At 34.6% G+C, this 18329-nt stretch overlaps 1 protein-coding gene across 2 annotated transcripts in view; it reads right to left on the bottom strand.

Moving 5' to 3' along the window:
• Positions 1-4611: 4611 nt before the first annotated feature.
• Positions 4612-18329, bottom strand: part of LOC144968854 (DNA mismatch repair protein Msh2-like) — a 46231-nt gene continuing 32513 nt past the window's right edge. For both annotated transcript variants that reach the window (XM_078907606.1, XM_078907607.1), the window contains 9 exons: positions 18135-18224; positions 17468-17639; positions 16601-16726; positions 15735-16063; positions 12886-12977; positions 11070-11224; positions 9234-9301; positions 8207-8317; positions 4612-5431 (listed from right to left, as the gene is read on the bottom strand). In XM_078907606.1, coding sequence (XP_078763732.1) covers positions 5264-5431; positions 8207-8317; positions 9234-9301; positions 11070-11224; positions 12886-12977; positions 15735-16063; positions 16601-16726; positions 17468-17639; positions 18135-18224 — 1311 coding nt within the window. In that variant the 3' untranslated portion in view covers positions 4612-5263. The remainder of the gene's footprint in view (positions 5432-8206; positions 8318-9233; positions 9302-11069; positions 11225-12885; positions 12978-15734; positions 16064-16600; positions 16727-17467; positions 17640-18134; positions 18225-18329) is intronic.

The following is an 18329-nucleotide window of genomic DNA, read 5'->3' as shown; positions in this document are numbered from 1 at the left end:
GTAAAAAATGTTATAAATTGATTGTTTTTTTCAGTTATGCCTTAGTTTTGTAAAAAAAAGTTTATAAATTGTTGTTTTTCAAAAGCCGAGTTTATGTAAAAAATGGTTATAAATTGATTGTTTTTCAAAATGCCGAGGTTTCTGATAAAAAAGTTATAAATTGATTGTTTTTCAAAATGCGATTTTCTGTAAAAAATGTTATAAATTGATTGTTTTTCAAAATGCCGAGTTTCTGTAAAAAATGTTATAAATTGATTGTTTTTCAAAATGCCGACTTTTTTTTTTCATTCTCTTATTTACTGTAGCTGTTAGAAAAGCACAGAGATTTTGTTTTTGTTTGTTTTCAGGGGTTTTATGACACTCTTATGTCATTTTGTAGCCAGCAAAAAGCAAGAAGATTATAGATCCAAAACATTTTAGATTTACGATTAAAAGCACTGAGAAGAAGTAAGACAATGGGGACTGGATCAAATATGGAACAAAAATAGATTCCAATAGCAAACTGTCATTGTGCTTAGTTTGGGATCACCCTAAAGTCTAATCCAGACACGAACACAGGGTCCCATTGAGGAATACACTCAGATGATAGCAAAATATTTTATTTAAAAAAAATAAAAAAATATAGGGTGTATTTTTTATTACTACCCGATAAAGCATTGAAAACTACAAACTAGAATTCATAGAAACACCTATTTTTTTATTGCATAGTGGAAATTTCAGAACAATACAATCGTGCTTTGATTTTTTGTCCAATTTTTGCGTTAAAAATCGCTTGAGTCGAATTTCTTCCTTTTTACAAAAAGCATGACTGTATTGTAACAGCTTTATAGCATTTTAATGAAATTTTCACCACAAAAAACTTGAATAGTATTGGAAAAAATGCACAAAAAAAAGATGTTTCTATCATTTCTAGTTTTTATTTTTAATTCTTTATCAGATAGTAATAAAAAAACACCCTGTATAACACTACATAACACAGAGATGATTTAAAAGGGAAAAAAAAAAATAATTTCCCCAAACTAACACTACACATTTGACTCTCAGCCAAGTAATCCAAGACACAGACAGAAAGCAACCTGGAAAACGAAAACATTTAGCGCAGGGAATATAATAGAGGACACAGCAAGAGTGATATCTCCGCCCACTTTCAAGGTGTTTCAAATTAGCCCTGCAGTTGGACCTAAACTCAAAAAGCTGCAATTAGGTTTCAAGAGAGGCCTTCGCTGCTCTGATTTCACACTAAAATAATGCCAAGAATTGAATGACTCTTTGTGCAAATTTATCAACATTGAAAAAGTTTTCGATTGCATATACAGATCTGAGTTATGGAACATCCTCTACTATGAAGTTCTCCCCAAGCTAAAAAATAAATGTACAAGTATTTTCACATAAAAGTAATTTGAGGAAATTATCAGACAGAATTTTTGAAACGTGGTGCATTTATAGGTGGCGAATAAAGGAATGGATTTCAGATATGGAAATTAACTGCAAAATATTATTTTAAATAAGTGAAGACCAACTGGCCATTCAAGAGGGGAGATGGTATCTGGATTGATGACTGTATACCTTATAACCCAATGAACCAACAGAAAGGGTACAAGAGAATGCAGCTTCTCCGAAAACTTGCTGGAACGCAATGGGGAGCAAACTCAAATGTCCTGAAGAAGACATATCTTGGATATGTAAGACCTGCAATAGACTATGCCATATCGGCATGGGGAACGTGCTCACAGGCTCAATTTCAAAAGGTTGAAAAAGTCCAAAACCAATGCCTACGCGTGATCACTGGAGCAATGAAAACAACACCAATTCACAAGATGGAAACCCACACAGGAATAAAACCTCTCAAAGAACAACGAAATTTAAAAATAATGACACAGTTCTCAAAGATAAAATTCATGGAATCCCAACCACTGCATCCAAGTACAATGGAAAAGAAAGAGAATCGACTCAAAAGGGAAAACTTCATCGCCTTGGGACAAAAACTAGAGAGCAAATATAAAGTGACACCAAAGGAAGATATTGCCCAAATCAATGTCCCAAATCTCAAACCACCACCGTGGAAAAAGAAACAAAAATCCATAACCATCAACAAGAAAAACATTCGAAGCAATAATGACAATGCTCAAACCCTAAAGATGGTCGATAAAAAATAACCCAATGACCAACTGGATAAGAGTTTATACAGATGGCTCAGTTTCCGGCCCCCTCATGAATGGAGGTGCTGGTGCACTCATACACTGGACAGATAAAACAGAAACAAAAATATCTGTATCAGTGGGTTCAATGTGCACAAGTACTAAAACTGAAGAAAAAGCCATCCTCAATGCAACAAAAGAACTATCCAGAGATCACAGAATATACGGGAAAAATGTGGTTTACTTGACAGACTCTGATGATGCTCTCCGGTCTATTGAAAATTACCAGGACTCTGGTAATTTAGCGCAGGGAATATAATAGAGGACACAGCAAGAGTGATATCCCTGCCCACTTTCAAGGTGTTTCAAATTAGCCCTGCAGTTGGACCTAAACTCAAAAAGCTGCAATTAGGTTTCAAGAGAGGCCTTCGCTGCTCTGATTTCACACTAAAATAATGCCAAGAATTGAATGACTCTTTGTGCAAATTTATCAACATTGAAAAAGTTTTCGATTGCATATACAGATCTGAGTTATGGAACATCCTCTGTCACTATGAAGTTCTCCCCAAGCTAAAAAATAAATGTACAAGTATTTTCACATAAAAGTAATTTGAGGAAATTATCAGACAGAATTTTTGAAACGTGGTGCATTTATAGGTGGCGAATAAAGGAATGGATTTCAGATATGGAAATTAACTGCAAAATATTATTTTAAATAAGTGAAGACCAACTGGCCATTCAAGAGGGGAGATGGTATCTGGATTGATGACTGTATACCTTATAACCCAATGAACCAACAGTCATGGCGAGTGAGAGGCACCATAAAACCTCAACCGTCGTCTTTGTGAGGGATGGAAAATCCTGACAGAAAACATACCACTACTCGTGGCAAAGAGGTTTGGCATAGGGCCAATCACCTAACCATTTTTGTTTGTTTGTTGCTTTAGGTCTCTTCCAACACAATTGAGGTTATATGAGAGACCGCTGAAACAAAAAAACAAGCAATCTAACAAAAATAGTACAAATGTAAATCAAAATCATAACCTAAAGATATCATAAGCTAAATTATAAATAGCCAAGAACAAACAGGCAGAGGATTTACAGAAAAAAAATATCCCCTGTCAAAAATACAATCACAAACCAAAGAAGCAGGATAGGCTAGTAAAGAGAAGAAGAAACGACATCACTATCGGATCGTACACCCATGCGAACATCATAGGTATATGATTCAAGGGTGATGCTCCCATCCAACCACCCGCCACCTAACGATAGAAAAAGAACACAATTACAGAAACTAAGAACATATCAGACATATGCTATTCAACAGGATGCAGAGATGTGACTAGCCGAATGCGTGAGGATGACTTCATTCAATGGAACGGCACTCCATGACGTCTGTTGGTCAAGCTGCAAGAATGACGAGGCTGACAAAGTCACATGCAGATTGGTGGATTGGACATGGGAGACTAAAGACAATAACAGGTCAAATGATCCTGTATTCTGGACACTACATTGAACATTATGGAAGTGTTGCTGGGTGGGGTTCCTGGCCTCCCATAGTGGGCAGGGAGGCACTTACTGTGTCTTTTATCCCTTTATATCTGTCTTCCAACTCACTCTCTGTCTTTGTCTTGGAATGAGATTACTCGGTTTTGTCCTGGCCCTGGCCGGATACTCTAGCTGAGAGGAAAACAGTCAAATGTATAGTTAGTTTTGGGAGATGATATTTTTTTCCTTGTAAATCATCTGTCTTATGCATTGTTTTATGTTTTCTTTATATCATATACGATTTGTAAAACATTTGAGTGTATTCCTCTTAGTGGGGACCTGTGCTTGTGTCTGGATGAGACTTTTAGTGATCTCAAACTAAGTACTTTGAGTGTGCTCTTGGAATCTACACCTGTTTCTTATTTGAACCAATTCCCCTTTGTCATTTTTTATTGGGTGCTTTAATTGTAATTCTAGAACTTTTTACTATCCCATTTTCTTCCTTTTTACTGGCGCTGATATGACCTTAATGTGTTGCAAGTGCCGTAAAACCCTTAAAAACAAAAAAAAACAAATGGAAGTGTTGCCAGAATCCTCTCAAATAAAACAGCAAAATCAAAGGAAAGCTGGAACCCTGTAGGTGATAGAATTGTAAGTGCACATTTTTATTCAAAGCATATCAAGACATCAAAAATGCATGCCTATGCACTGATGAATGATGCAGATGAGGACATAAAAGACAACTTTTATGAACAGCTTTAAAGAACAGTCGATGGTGCCAAACGATGAATTGAATAACACAAATAATAAACGATAGCATGTGTACACTGAAATGAAGTGAAGTGAAAAAAATTTAAAAATTGGTCATCTCCCCCCTGTCCGCCCCCGGTATAAACTGGCTGCATTATAATTACAGGCAGCAGATTGCTTCATTTGACTGAATACAACTAATCAATGGTGACACATATGAATGACAAAACTCAGATTTTTTTCCTTCTCTTCAAAAGTTTATTTCATACAAAATTATAAACAAATTTACAGTTTCCCACTTTCCATCGACAACATCACTTGAGTAGTAATTGCAAGAATTTGAGAGAAATAAAAATTGGAATTCCATATAACATAAAAAATGTTAATGGTGTTTTGGCTTGAAATAAAGAATTTACAATTTGGTCAATTATTCTCATATTGGTTGAACTTTTGTCTGTCTAGAAAATAACTGATCACCTATACCATGCATAGTCCTTAAAGTATATACTTTAAGTTTAATGAAGTGCTTCATTTCAAAAGAAATCATTGATGATTTTATTTTAGTTATAGGTTCGTTTTGAGTGTATCAATCCTTTTCTCAATATTTCAGTACTCATTTACGACTGGACTGATTGATCAAAATCTAATAAAGAGAAAACTATAATAAGAATAATTCAATTGTCAAAAAATGTTTTTAGACCTTATTGATTTCTTAGAGTGAACTTGGAACGCATTTCACCAGGTCTCCAAAAACTGGTAAATAAAATTACTAATTTAGCACTACATACCTCAACCCTTGAATTCATTCAGATCAGGGACTAAAATGAGTCGAAATAAGATTTCCGAAATCTGTTTATATAGAAAAAAAAATAAATTATTTTTTAAAATTAAACAATTTGTTTCCTTGCAACAATGTCTTGAATGTATGGGTTCCCTTTACTTTCAACTTCTGCCTTTAATTTTTTAACTTCCTGCATCACTTCAGTCGAAGTTAGAGTATCTGTAGAGATTGCTTTTACTTTTGCCAGGAAGTCACGAATTATCTCATCTCCTTCCTGAAGGGAAAAAAAGAAAAAAAAAGAAACGATGCTATGAATGAAAAGAAAATACAAAGAAAAGAATTAAAAATCAGTATAATACTAATGAATTTTCAGAAATTTGTAGCTCTAATGTGGAAAATATGAAGTCAATATACCTAACTAAATAAATTAACAATTTGCCCTCAGCACCATTAATTTCTCCATTGAGGCAAGGTAGTCATTAGTGGGATCTGGATTTTTAAAAGGACTGGACAGTGCTAGACATGTGAAAAGTCTTCCAATTATCTCTCTGGTTGTGAAAGGCAGGTTCCATTCAAGCCTTTTGTAACACACAGAGGGTCTGGGATGTTTCTTTGTTCCGGTGTCCTGATCTGAGAGCTGGAAGAAGTCATGAGTAACTCTAGTCACCAAGCTTGCCAAATCATCAAAATCCAGAATATTGCCAAACAAAGACAACTAAATAAAATTAGCCAATGAAATTAAACAATAAGGAAAGCATGCAAACCATAAGTTTGAAACAAAATTAAGAAAAAAAATAAAACAGATCTTCAAATCACTTCCTCCTCATAGCCTCTTTTTAACTGTTCCCTTGACCTTGAAGTAAGGAAACAGAAGAAGCAATAAAAAAAGTTATAGCAAAGCTGCATGGTATAGATGGAATTTATCCAGATATGATCACTCACATTGACCAAAAGACAATAACTGCCTGGCAAAAACTATTACTGACAAAGGTATATTATCAGAAATCAGGAAACATGCCGAAGTCACTGCAATTCTAAAACTGGGGAACCGAAGTCACTGCAATTCTAAAACTGGGGAAACTAACGCTACCCGGCCGCCAACCTATACTCTTCTATGTTGCATATACAAGCTTCTGTGTGTCATGTTCATGTCGCATTTGGAGGAACCAGAACAAAACACAGCAAATTAAGAATGGAGTTCCCCAATGATCAGTGATAATTCCAACTTTTTTAATGTGTATATAAGTGACAAACAGTTCCTAAAAATAATACCACAAAATCAGTGTCTGCAATTTTCCATTTGATACTAAAGTACTACAAATTGATGGGGCAGCATGGCTCAGCGGTATGGTCTTTGCCTCGCACCTGAAAGGTACCGAGTTCGATCACCGCTGTTGCGCTCTGTGATATTGAGCAAGTCGCCTCACCATAGCTCAATTTGCGGCGAGGCACTGTGGCTGATGCCTGGGTTATTCTAGTCTTCCCTTAGAATAGACCCTACAGACAGATTTCCCTATGGGATGAATAAAGGGAAATTTATCTTTTATTCTATTTTGGTCAGTAACCCAACACCCCCATAGACCGCAATCCAAATATCTCAGAGTTACCCTTGACGGACAACCCAACTACTGTAACCCAGGAGGGAAATGAAAACAAAATTGCACTTCCTCCTCATAGCCTCTTTTTGACTGTTCCCGTGACCTTGAAGGAAACAGAAGAAGCGATAAAAAAAGTTATAGCAAAGCTGCATGGTATAGATGGAATTTATCCAGATATGATCACTCACATTGACCAAAAGACAATAACTGCCTGGCAAAAACTATTACTGACAAAGGTATATTATCAGAAATCAGGAAACATGCCGAAGTCACTGCAATTCTAAAACTGGGCAAATTATCAATAACGCTACCCGGCCGCCAACCTATACTCTTCTATGTTGCATATACAAGCTTCTGGAAAGATTTGTACTTGAGATATTAACCCCATACATACCAATTCAACATGCAGGCTCTAGCTCACAAAAAGGCACAAAGGAACAGCTACATGCAATGACATCCTTTATAGAATCAGGATTTGAGAATAAAAAGTCAAAAGTCTCACTGATAGATTTGTCAGCAGCATATGACACTGTTTGGGCAGGTAGATTTATGCTGAAGCTGGCTAAAATGATACCATGCCAAAGGACCTTAAAATTGCTATCCACCATGTGTGTCATGTTCATGTCACATTTGGAGGAACCAGAACAAAACACAGCAAATTAAGAATGGAGTTCCCCAATGATCAGTGATAATTCCAACTTTCTTTAATGTGTATATAAGTGACAAACAGTTCCGAAAAATGGTGTCTGCAATTTTCCATTTGATACTAAAGTACTACAAATTTATGGGGCAGCATGGCTCAGCGCTATGGTCTTTGCTTCGCACCTGAAAGGTACCGAGTTCGATCACCCGCTGTTGCGCTGTGTGTTCTTGAGCAAGTCACCTCACCATAGCTCAATTTGCGGCGAGGCACTGTGGCTGATGCCTGGGTTATTCTAGTCTTCCCTTAGAATAGACCCGAGAGACAGATTTCCCCTATGGGATGAATAAAGGGAAATTTATCTTTTATTCTATTTTGGTCAGTAACCCAACACCCCCCATAGACCGCAATCCAAAATATCTCAGAGTTACCCTTGACGGACACCGCAACTACTGTAACCCCAGGAGGGAAATGAAAACAAAATTGCAAAAAGATACTGTCTGATGAGGAAATTTGTGGAGACCATTGGGGAGTCTTAAAACAAGTACTGAAAACATCTGCTTGGCACTCTTCTACAACAAGTGTCTTACTGATTTAACAAAACTAAAAATTTGTATTTCTACAAACTTTCTATGATTGTCAAATTTGATTACATCTCAAAATGACACTGGATCAAATCTTTATGGGAGAGATATGTTTTTGACTTCAAGTAGTGATGACACCTAGAGCTGAATATCAACGACTTTGAATGAAAATTGTCAGTATAAATTGATTTTGATTGTCAATTTACACAAGAACATCAAGAACTCACTTCTTTGGCCTGTTTTCGTTTCTTTACTGCTGGTTCTCCATTTCCCTCTAATTCTGTTTCTTCAAGACATGTCGTGAAATCTTCAAGTTCATTTGCTTTCTCTTTGGCATCCTGAGGGTGATAAAATGTACACTAAGTTTAATATTGTGATTTTAATGTTTCTCAGTTACAAAATAAATATATGAATAAATTTTGACCAGCATCTCAATTTTATTTGTATAATGTTAGATAAGATAATGAGAAATTGAGAATAAAATTAATGACTCAAAGGGTCCATCCTTTGTCTCCTTCTGATTTTCTTGGACAAAAAAAAAAAAAAGCACATCTAATGTTCAACATTTTTTGACATTGGCACAGGACGAGAACTGTACCAATCGATCATAAATTCCACAGAAAGATAAAGACAGTAAAGGTTTTTACAAGAGCAGAAAACAAGACTATATATGCTAGATTGCAAACCTCACAGATGCAAAATCAGGAAAAATTCCTAAGTTAAGCGATGATGGGTTATGAATGAAATATGACATCTCAGCCAATAATGACAACATAAAACACAAAATATTCATTTAGATGGGGTAAATGAGGGATAAGTTAGTAGTTCTACAGCACCATAAAACCCATGGAATGGGTTATATTGGGTTCTGTTGTGTTAAATAGTCAGTGATAATGGTATGTTACACTTTGGATAGGATGCTACATAATTTTCGTCAAGTCTAACCAGCCCAGCAACCCAATCACTGAATGGATGAATGGACAGATGGGGTCTGGGGAAATGAAAGAGATTGATCAAGAGTAGATCTGACTTCACAGCATTATTTTTTTTTCCCACATGTTACACATATTTTTAGAAGTAGTACTGGTACATGGAAATCTTATCAAAGAAAATATTTATTGAAGTTGGCTTGATTAAGTTTGAGCCCAAACAGTGCCTTGTAACGTATTATGCCGTTTTTAACAGCTGTTGTATTTAACACTTTTTTATTCAACACCTAGAGGCAGCTTAATATTTAATTTTATATGTGTTTACCCTAATGACATGTTCTGGAAAGTGAGCAAGTTCTGCAACATGGATTCCAAAGCTTTGGTCGCAAACACCTGGCAAAGATACAACATTAAATATTTGTCAACTGAGTCCATCCAAATGGATGGCTCATTACAAATTAAAGATATGACTTCAGCAATGCAATTTATGGAATTCAAATATAAAGGCAACAACTTAAAATTGACATATATAATCAACCTGTCACTTTCGGAGGGCCTATCCCAGATGCATTTAAACATGCAATTGTGACCCCTCTTTTGAAAAAGCCCAACTTGGATAAAAACGATAAAAAACTATAGACCCGTCTCTAACCTCCCTTTTCTGTCAAAAATCCTTAAGAAGGTAATTTTACATCACCTGAAACAGCATCTATTCCTTAATAGTCTAATTGAACCTTTTCAATCGGCATAGACCAGGCCACAGCACCGAAACCGCTCTGCTAAAAATAAACAATGACTTGTTGAGTGGTGTTGACGATTGTTTAGTTTCTATTATTTCTCTTCTTGACCTGTCGGCCGCATTTGACACAATTGATAACGAAATTCGCATAAACAGATTAAACATATCTTTTGGCATCTCTGTAGACCCTTTCTTGGTTTCAGTCTTATCTTAGTGGTCGATGCCAACAAATAACTGTAAATAATATCTTGTCTAAAACCCAATCTCTTGAATTTGGTGTGCAGCAAGGTTCTGCTCTTGAGGTTATTTTACATGTAATTTAGACTCAGCCACTCGGCAAACTGATTTCTCACTATAATTGAAATTACCATTTTTATGCTGATGACACACAACTTTACTAATCTGTGTCAATTGAGAACATTCAAGAATGTGCCCATAATATTCAAACCTGTATAGAAAACGCCAACAAATGGATGCCCACTAACAAATTAAAAATGAACAATGAAAAGACGGAGTAAATGGCATGCGTTACACCTCATAAAATTAAAACTATCAATCTGACCCTTAATGACAATCATCTGTAGTTCAGTACAACAAAAACATTAAAAATCTTGAAACTTTTTTGATCAAACTCCCAGTATGTATTTTCAAAGTAATGTCAGTCTCTTTTTATACCTTGTCTGCAGCAAAAAATCACTTTCTGCATTAAACGTCACACTAGACTATTGTAATCTTTCTGGTAGAGCTTAATTGAACCAAATTCATAAATTCAGCATATGAAAACATAGCAGCCGATTGTCACAAAACTACTGTACATACTAGACAACACTCATGAATTTTCATTTGATGCCATGCTTAAGGCATGATTAATTATAAAATGCATTGCCACCAAATATCTCTAACAAAAAAACGAAGCGCCATCCAACTAAAGATCATCTTAACTTATAATCAACCTGGTGCAATTTACTATCGTTACGACTGTGTCACTCACATCAAAACCCAAAGTGAGCTAAAAACATATGACGAAAGAACATTTAATTTCAGCAATCAAATTTGAACAGCCTGCCCGAGGACATTAAATTTTTAGATTTAAAATATTTAAAAAAAAACATTTTAAAACATATTGAATTTAATAAAAATATAACGATTGATCATTAGAATGGAAGAAATTGTAACAAGTTTATTTTTATAGCCCATATCTTAAACAATACAACTAATCTTCAAAATTATTAATTTTCAATTGTATTTTTATAATATTATATTTAACTTGCATAATGTATAGACCTGTTGCTAATATTCCATTCGGTTTTACATGTTTCTTTAATTCTTACATTTATTGTAAAGCGCATAGAGCCCTCTAACGGTATTAAGCGCTATATAAGCAATTTATTATTATATTGTTATTATAAACATCTGATTTACCTGGATTGACTTTATACAGCAAGACAAGGGTGTCATCGGTTGTCATAGCAGTAACATGAAGGTTGTTGACAGTTGGGACCACATCTGCTAAAGCTGTCAGTTCATGGAAGTGGGTAGCAAACAGGCAAAAACCACAGATCTTCGTTGCAATGTATCTGTATCAATAAGATCAAAGACTTTAGTTTTCTGCACCTTTTCAATATAGAGGTGTTATAGAAACAGAAACTCCAGGTTGGAATCTCTGAGAAAAACTATTGAGCAACGGGTCAACTATTAAGTTAAAAATAAGTAAATTAAAAAAAATTAAAAAATTTTTATTAAAAATTTATTGTATATATAAATATAATATGATATATATATATATATATAAATTATATAATATATTACACACACTCGAGCATATAAATCTCGGAATTATCAATTCGTACAATTCCCCGTTTAATCCTCTAATTTGTTGTATTGAAACAGGAAATTCGAACACTTTCCGAGGCCAACACGGAAATGTCGAACAAAACTGGATATTCCCTTGCACGTCCATTGAAATTTTTTGGTGTGAATTGTTTGTGTTGAACGGAAACGAAGGATGCCATCACTCTCCCCGTAGCGCTAAGTGTCAGTCAATGTGTTACGCGAGCGTGTGTATGCCATATATATATATGTGTGTGTGTGTTTGCGCGCGTGTCTGTGTGTGTATGATGAACTGAGGGGAATTGCGAAGCATGTTTGACCAGGATCTTACGCAAACCACCCATCACTCCATTGACCTCTTGTATTAGACAATGTTACCTCGTGTACCAGTACCATAGCAGACTGACCAGTACCGTTGGGACAAGAGACTAGCAAGGCAGTGATTGCCTTAGGCGGTAACTGTTACGTATTAAAATGATACAAACGATTAGGGGTGGGGAAAATAGGGTGAGAGCATTATTATAGATGATACTGTGTGAGAGCAATGCCATCTCTCTTTAGCCGCTATGGGTGAGAGGGAATAAGGTGAGTGTGTTTAGAGAGGAGTGATAGAGTATGAGTGGGTAATCCACAATGCAATATGCTGGCTATTTTGTTAAGCACACGCAGTGGGAATCGTCATTCCATTTCTGTAATTGAACAAGACAAGATGCGCTAAACGCAACACCAGTGAAAACTCTCTTCATAGTTGTGTAAAAGATGGCCGATAAAAGGAAATTGAATTGTCTCACTCTTTACAAAGTTCACAATAAGGGGAGTAATCATTTTTATATGACTTTTATCAAGACCACCCACATTTATCTCCCTCAAAAATACTCAACATGGAAAACTCGAAACACGGAAATCTCGAACAAATAGGCCTGGTCCCGGCTTGTTCAAGATTTCCATGCTCGAGTGTATATACATACTCAGTGCCACAATACAATGCTGTTTGATTTGTAATAGCTTTTAAGCATATTCATGAACTTAAATGTTTTGCAAATCACAAAAAAAGCGTAATTCATACAAGTTCAATGATATAAAAATTGTTACAATCACCAATCAGTACAAAGCAATCATATCGTTGAAAACAAAAGTCATCCTCAAAATGAAGACTATAAAAGCATACATACGAAAAGAAAAAAACGATGCAAGCTTCCAAAGGTGAATACTGTTCCACTCATTAGTAGAGTGTGTAAACTCTGTTTGACTGCATGAATTGCCATTACAATCATCTTGGAAAGTGGTTGCTTTACATAATGACAAAATAGTGATTAAAAACAAAACAAAGTAAGACTGGATGTCCTTGAACTATCGCCCTAATAAGTACAAGCTATATCATAAAAATAAGACATTAAGTGAAACTTACTCTGAGATAGCCCAGGCCAGACCAAATCCATCATATGTAGATGTTCCTCTACCTAATTCATCAATGATGATAAGCGAGTCTGATGTAGCACTCTAATCAGAAAAAAGTAATATTATTCCAATAGCCAATGTAAATTTAAAATAAACACATTAAAAAAAATATTTTAAAAAACAAGGTCCAAACTGCAATTTTCTGCCTTTGATGCACAAGCTTAAAGGCCCCGAATTAAAAACAACAACATAAAAGGTTATAATGTAAGATCCAACATGAATTGAGATTTAAACAAAAATAACCTGAAAATCAAAATAGTGTAACAATGCTTGGTTTTTAACGGTTTTACAGAACTTGCAATACATTTAGGTCATTTCAGCACCCAGAAAAAATAAGATAGTCAGATGTTCCGAGCATACTATCATTATTCTTAGTTTCAGATTACCAAAAAGTCTCATCCAGACACAAGCACAGGATTTCACTGAGAGGAATGCACTCAAATGTTTACAAACCATTATATATTCAAAAGAAAAATGTATCAGTACATGAAGACAATGCGTTTCGATCCCTGAAATTTGGAAAACTTCAAAAATTATTCCTGTTCCAAAAAAAGAAAAACTTGAAACTATGAACAATCTCAGACCTGTTGCACTGACTTCAATAGTCATGAAATCTTTAGAAAAACTTGTTCTTGTTAAAATTAGGAATCAGTTTATGCCATTGAGTGATAGTCATCAATTTGCTTACAAACCAGGACGTGGCGTAGAGGATGCCATTTTGCTGTTTACAAACAACATCTACAGGCATCTAGATCACGCTAGGAGCTATTGCAGATTGCTTTTTGCAGATTTTTCTTCAGCGTTCAATACAATGCAACCTCAGTTGGTTGTTCAAAAATTGACTAGTCTGAATTTAAACAAGGATATAATTGCTTGGGTGCTCGAATTTCTTACGGAGAGAGCACAATATGTTCAATTAGGACAAAACAAATCTTCCTGTATAACTACAAATACTGGGGCTCCTCAAGGTTGTGTATTGTCCCCTGTATTATTCACAATATATACGAATGACTGTAGAAGTCAAAACCTGAGTGTACCTTTAATAAAGTTTGCAGATGACACCGCTCTTCAAGGCCTCATAACAAATGGCAACGAAGTGGCTTATAGGCAAGAAATTGATAGATTTGTGTCTTGGTGTGATGCCCACCACCTAGAGCTTAACATAAGCAAGACAAAGGAGCTAGTGATTGACTTTAGGAGAGTGAAGGAACCGATAGAACCGTTAAAATTAAAGGACCAATTCGTCCAGCGAGTTCCTCACTACAAATACCTTGGTGTAACGATTGATGACAGGCTCAAGTGGGATGAACACTTGAAAATAATTAGGCATAAGATGTGCAGACGTACATATTTTTTATCAAAACTCTCTCAGTTTAGAATAGATAAAACCCTCTGCACATTATTTTATAGAGCAGTAATCGAAAGTGTTTTGTCATTTTGTATAACAGCTTGGGGAGGCAATTGCTTAGCAGTGGAAAGGAACAAAATAAATTCAAATATTAAAAAATCCATTAAACGCTATATAAATGATGTTGACGATGTAGATCTTTTATACGAGAAATTTTGTATAAATAAAATAACTAAAATATTAAATGACCAGTATCATCCACTAAAACCATCAATTATTATGTCAGAAAGAAGTGGTCGCCCTTTCTCTATTTCAACGAAAACAGAGAGACACCGAAAATCTTTTCTGCCGTCCAGTATTAGGCTTTATAACAACAAGCAATAATCATTTTATATAATTATTTCTCATTTTTACTTTTTAAAAATATAAATATTAATTTATTTGTTTTGCAATCTTTTCAATTTTCAATTTATAGTGACAGTTTTAACTATTTTACAGTGTTGAAATTATTCATATTATAAAGCGCAGCTCTGGTTATAGAGCTGCTCCTTTTTTATATATATACATCCTATTTCCATTGTATTTTTATCTTATGTGTAAATTATAACACGTCTGTACAAAAAATTTCCTTTTTGGGATGCAATAAAGTATTATTATTATTATTATTATTATTATTATGATTTACAAGGAATAAAATACCATCTCCCTAAAACCATAACTATATAGTTGACTGTTTCCCTCCAAGCCAAGGGCTCTGGCAAAGGCCTGGACAAAACTAAGTAATCCCATTCCGAGACAAATGTTATGTTTGTTTTAAAGGGTTTTATGGCACTTGCAACACATTTCTGTGATATCAGTGCCAGTAAGGAGGAAGACAATGGGATTGTAAAAAGTTCTAGAATTACAATTGAAGTACCCAAGAAAAAGGAGGACAAAGGGGAATTAGTTCAAATAGGGAGCAGATGTAGATTCCAAGAGCACACTATTAGTGTACTTAATTTGAGATCACCAAAATGTTTCATCCTGACATAAGCACATGTACCCACTAAGAGGAACACACTCATATATAAGTATAATGAAAAATATACAGTGCATAACAGACAGATGATTTACAAGACAAAAAATACCACCTCCCAAAACTCTGCCTATACATTTTACTGTTTCCCTCGCAGCCAGGGCCAGAAAAACCCAAGTAATCTCATTCGGAGAAAAGGACAGAAAGCAAACTCAGAAAATAGATATAGGGGGATAGAAGACACAGCAAGTGACCTGCAACATGAAACCTGTTTTATTTAAATTGACGACAATAATTTTTAAACAGTTTCATTTCTAGAAGGTGAAATAAAAGGGCTACTGATAATTATTGTGAAAAAGGAATACACACTGGACTCTGACATTAACAAATGATTTAAAATCATGATTTATTGTTACCACAATGATTAAAAACATACCCGAAGTATTGAAGCTGTCTCCAGCATCTCAGCCATGAATGTGGAAACTCCTTTCAACTGTGAGTCGCCAGCACCAACACGAGCTAGAATGGAATCAGTCAGAGAAATCTCTGCCTCACTACATGGTACAAAGCAACCAATTTGTGCCATTAGTACGCATACACCAACAGATCTAATATAAGTAGATTTTCCTCCCATGTTTGGGCCTGTGATGATATGAAACATCTGCTTGTCTTTCTCAAAAGAAACATTGTTTGGGACGTATGTAACATCATCTTGCATTTCCAGACAAGGATGCCGAATTTCCTCCAGATGTAAAATTCCTGAAGCTGTGGTAAACAATTGTTTTACTCTTAAATTTTTACAAGTAACAAACAATAAGTATTAGTATCACATAGAGACTATCACTCTGATATCTGTCAAACTAAGGCAATTGAAAGAACCCACTAATTTTATATTGATATGAAATTTGATCAAGTAACAATGGCATTTTCAACTAGTATGTTAAGTGGCGTGATTTTTTAAAAGTATATTTTATCACAACGGACCCTCTGACAAAAAAGGGTGACCACAATTATTTTTTTATTTCCATCTACCAATAAACCCCCAAAACAACCCCCCCCCCCCCCCCCCAAAAAAAAAAAAAAAAACCCAACAAAAAACACCTGACTAAACCCCCCCCCCCCCCCCCCCCCCCCATCGCCCCCGACATTTTGGGAAAATAAATAAAAATAGAATTAAACAAAAACAAAAGAAAAGAAATCATCATAATTTCCTTTAAAAATCATTAATAGACCATTAAAATCAAAATAATAAATCTATATATATAAACATACGACAAACCAATTCTGACACAATTTTCTTACCTTTAGGAAGTAATTTGGGTCGAGTGAATGGAATGGGAGCACATACAGAGGCAACAGAAAAAGCAACCAAAACATCCAAATGAGCTACTATATCATTTAAGGAACATAAGGGATCAGAGTAACCAGCTGTAATAAAAGAAATTTATGAAACAGTTAAAATATTGATATAAAATTATAGTAATGGGTGAATTTCATAATGCAAAATGACGTTTAAAAGATGAATTAATTTTTTGTGAAATCAATGCCAAAAAGGTTATGTTTCTATCATGTATTTTTAAAAAAGTTTGGATAGGTGATGAATAAATGCCTGTATGGTTCTAGCATTGTATTGTTGGAATGGACACTTCACTAGCATTACATCAATCAATCAAAAATAACAGCTAGAAAAAGACAAATGATGGATGCTATTATAAAATGCATGTATAACAAACAACTCCTACATCCTTCAGCAAAGGGTGAAATAACAAAATGCATTCATTTAAAACTAGTATAAATAATTTAGTCAAAACTGTAATTTCTGTATTTATTTTTAAAATAAATTAATGTCAGTAGGTTAGGGCTGATATCTATGGAAGTAAATCATCTGAAACACAATTTAATTATTGGGTCACATGTTTTATGTCTTATCACTAAATCCTAATATCCATTGTGTAATGACTGGCTCCTTTCAGCCTACCTCATAGCAAAAATAAAAATTCAAAGTAATAAATGTTTGTTAAAAATATGTAGGAGTAGGACTTTTGTGGACAACACTCCGGACAATATAGTCTTTGAATTGGATCTTTGATTCACAGGAAAATTACTTTATATCACTGGGTCTACAAATTGCAATATATTGAAAATAATTTTTTTTTTTTTTTCAATTACCAGCAATTTTAATGATTTCCGAGACCACACTTTGTTGCTGTTGATTATACTCTTCCTTTGCTTGCATGAATTCCTCATTGTAACTTTTGACTGCACTGTTTTGGAAACGAACTCCATTCTTGTTGGTGTCTATCGTGTAATAGTGTTTGTTATTTCTTAAAGCTTTTTCTTCCTGTAAGATGAAAGAAGAGCATTTGTTATTCTTACAAACCTAATATTTATTTTCAGGTTTTATAATACGTTTTAAAAATTTACACATGTTTTAAAAAACATTAAAAAAATTTTCATCAATATTTTATGATACGATGATACGTAATATACATAATGAAAATTACAATATATATACTATAATGAAAATGATAAACATTCTGAACTTTGAATTTTTGTAAATTTTATATAGTCTTGGTGGCAAAAATCCCGGTTTACTGGTAAGAGGAAAAGTGTAAAGACAGAAGTGTTCTCATGTGACAACTTATGGTGTGCAGCTCTTATTGCAATTTCATTTCTTGATCTATCATTCCAATCATCCAAAAAAAATTTGGAATGCAAGCTTCTTAAATTTTTCACAGCTTGTACTAAGCAAAGAACAAAAATTGATCTTAGAAATTGCTTGTTATGAAATGGGAAATGATAAATAATCTTTGAGAAACGTTGAATGGAACTATACCTTTCGTGTCACCCTAAAGAAGTATCCTAACTGATTGTTGCTTTCTAACTTGACTGTCTTGTTGGCTTCTAATCCTAAATCCCTTGAAACCTGCAAATGTAAAAAAAAAAAAAAAAAGGAAGAAGATCATAAAAGAAATTAGGAAATTAAGAAGAAAATAAGGGATCCAACAAAATATTAACTGTAATGCTTTGT

Source organism: Berghia stephanieae, chromosome 3 (assembly GCF_034508935.2).
Source record: "Berghia stephanieae isolate SIO BIC M18660-M18661 chromosome 3, UCSD_Bste_1.3, whole genome shotgun sequence".
Classification (NCBI taxonomy): Eukaryota; Metazoa; Mollusca; class Gastropoda; order Nudibranchia; family Aeolidiidae; genus Berghia; species Berghia stephanieae.
This window is presented reverse-complemented; position numbering and strand designations above follow the sequence as displayed.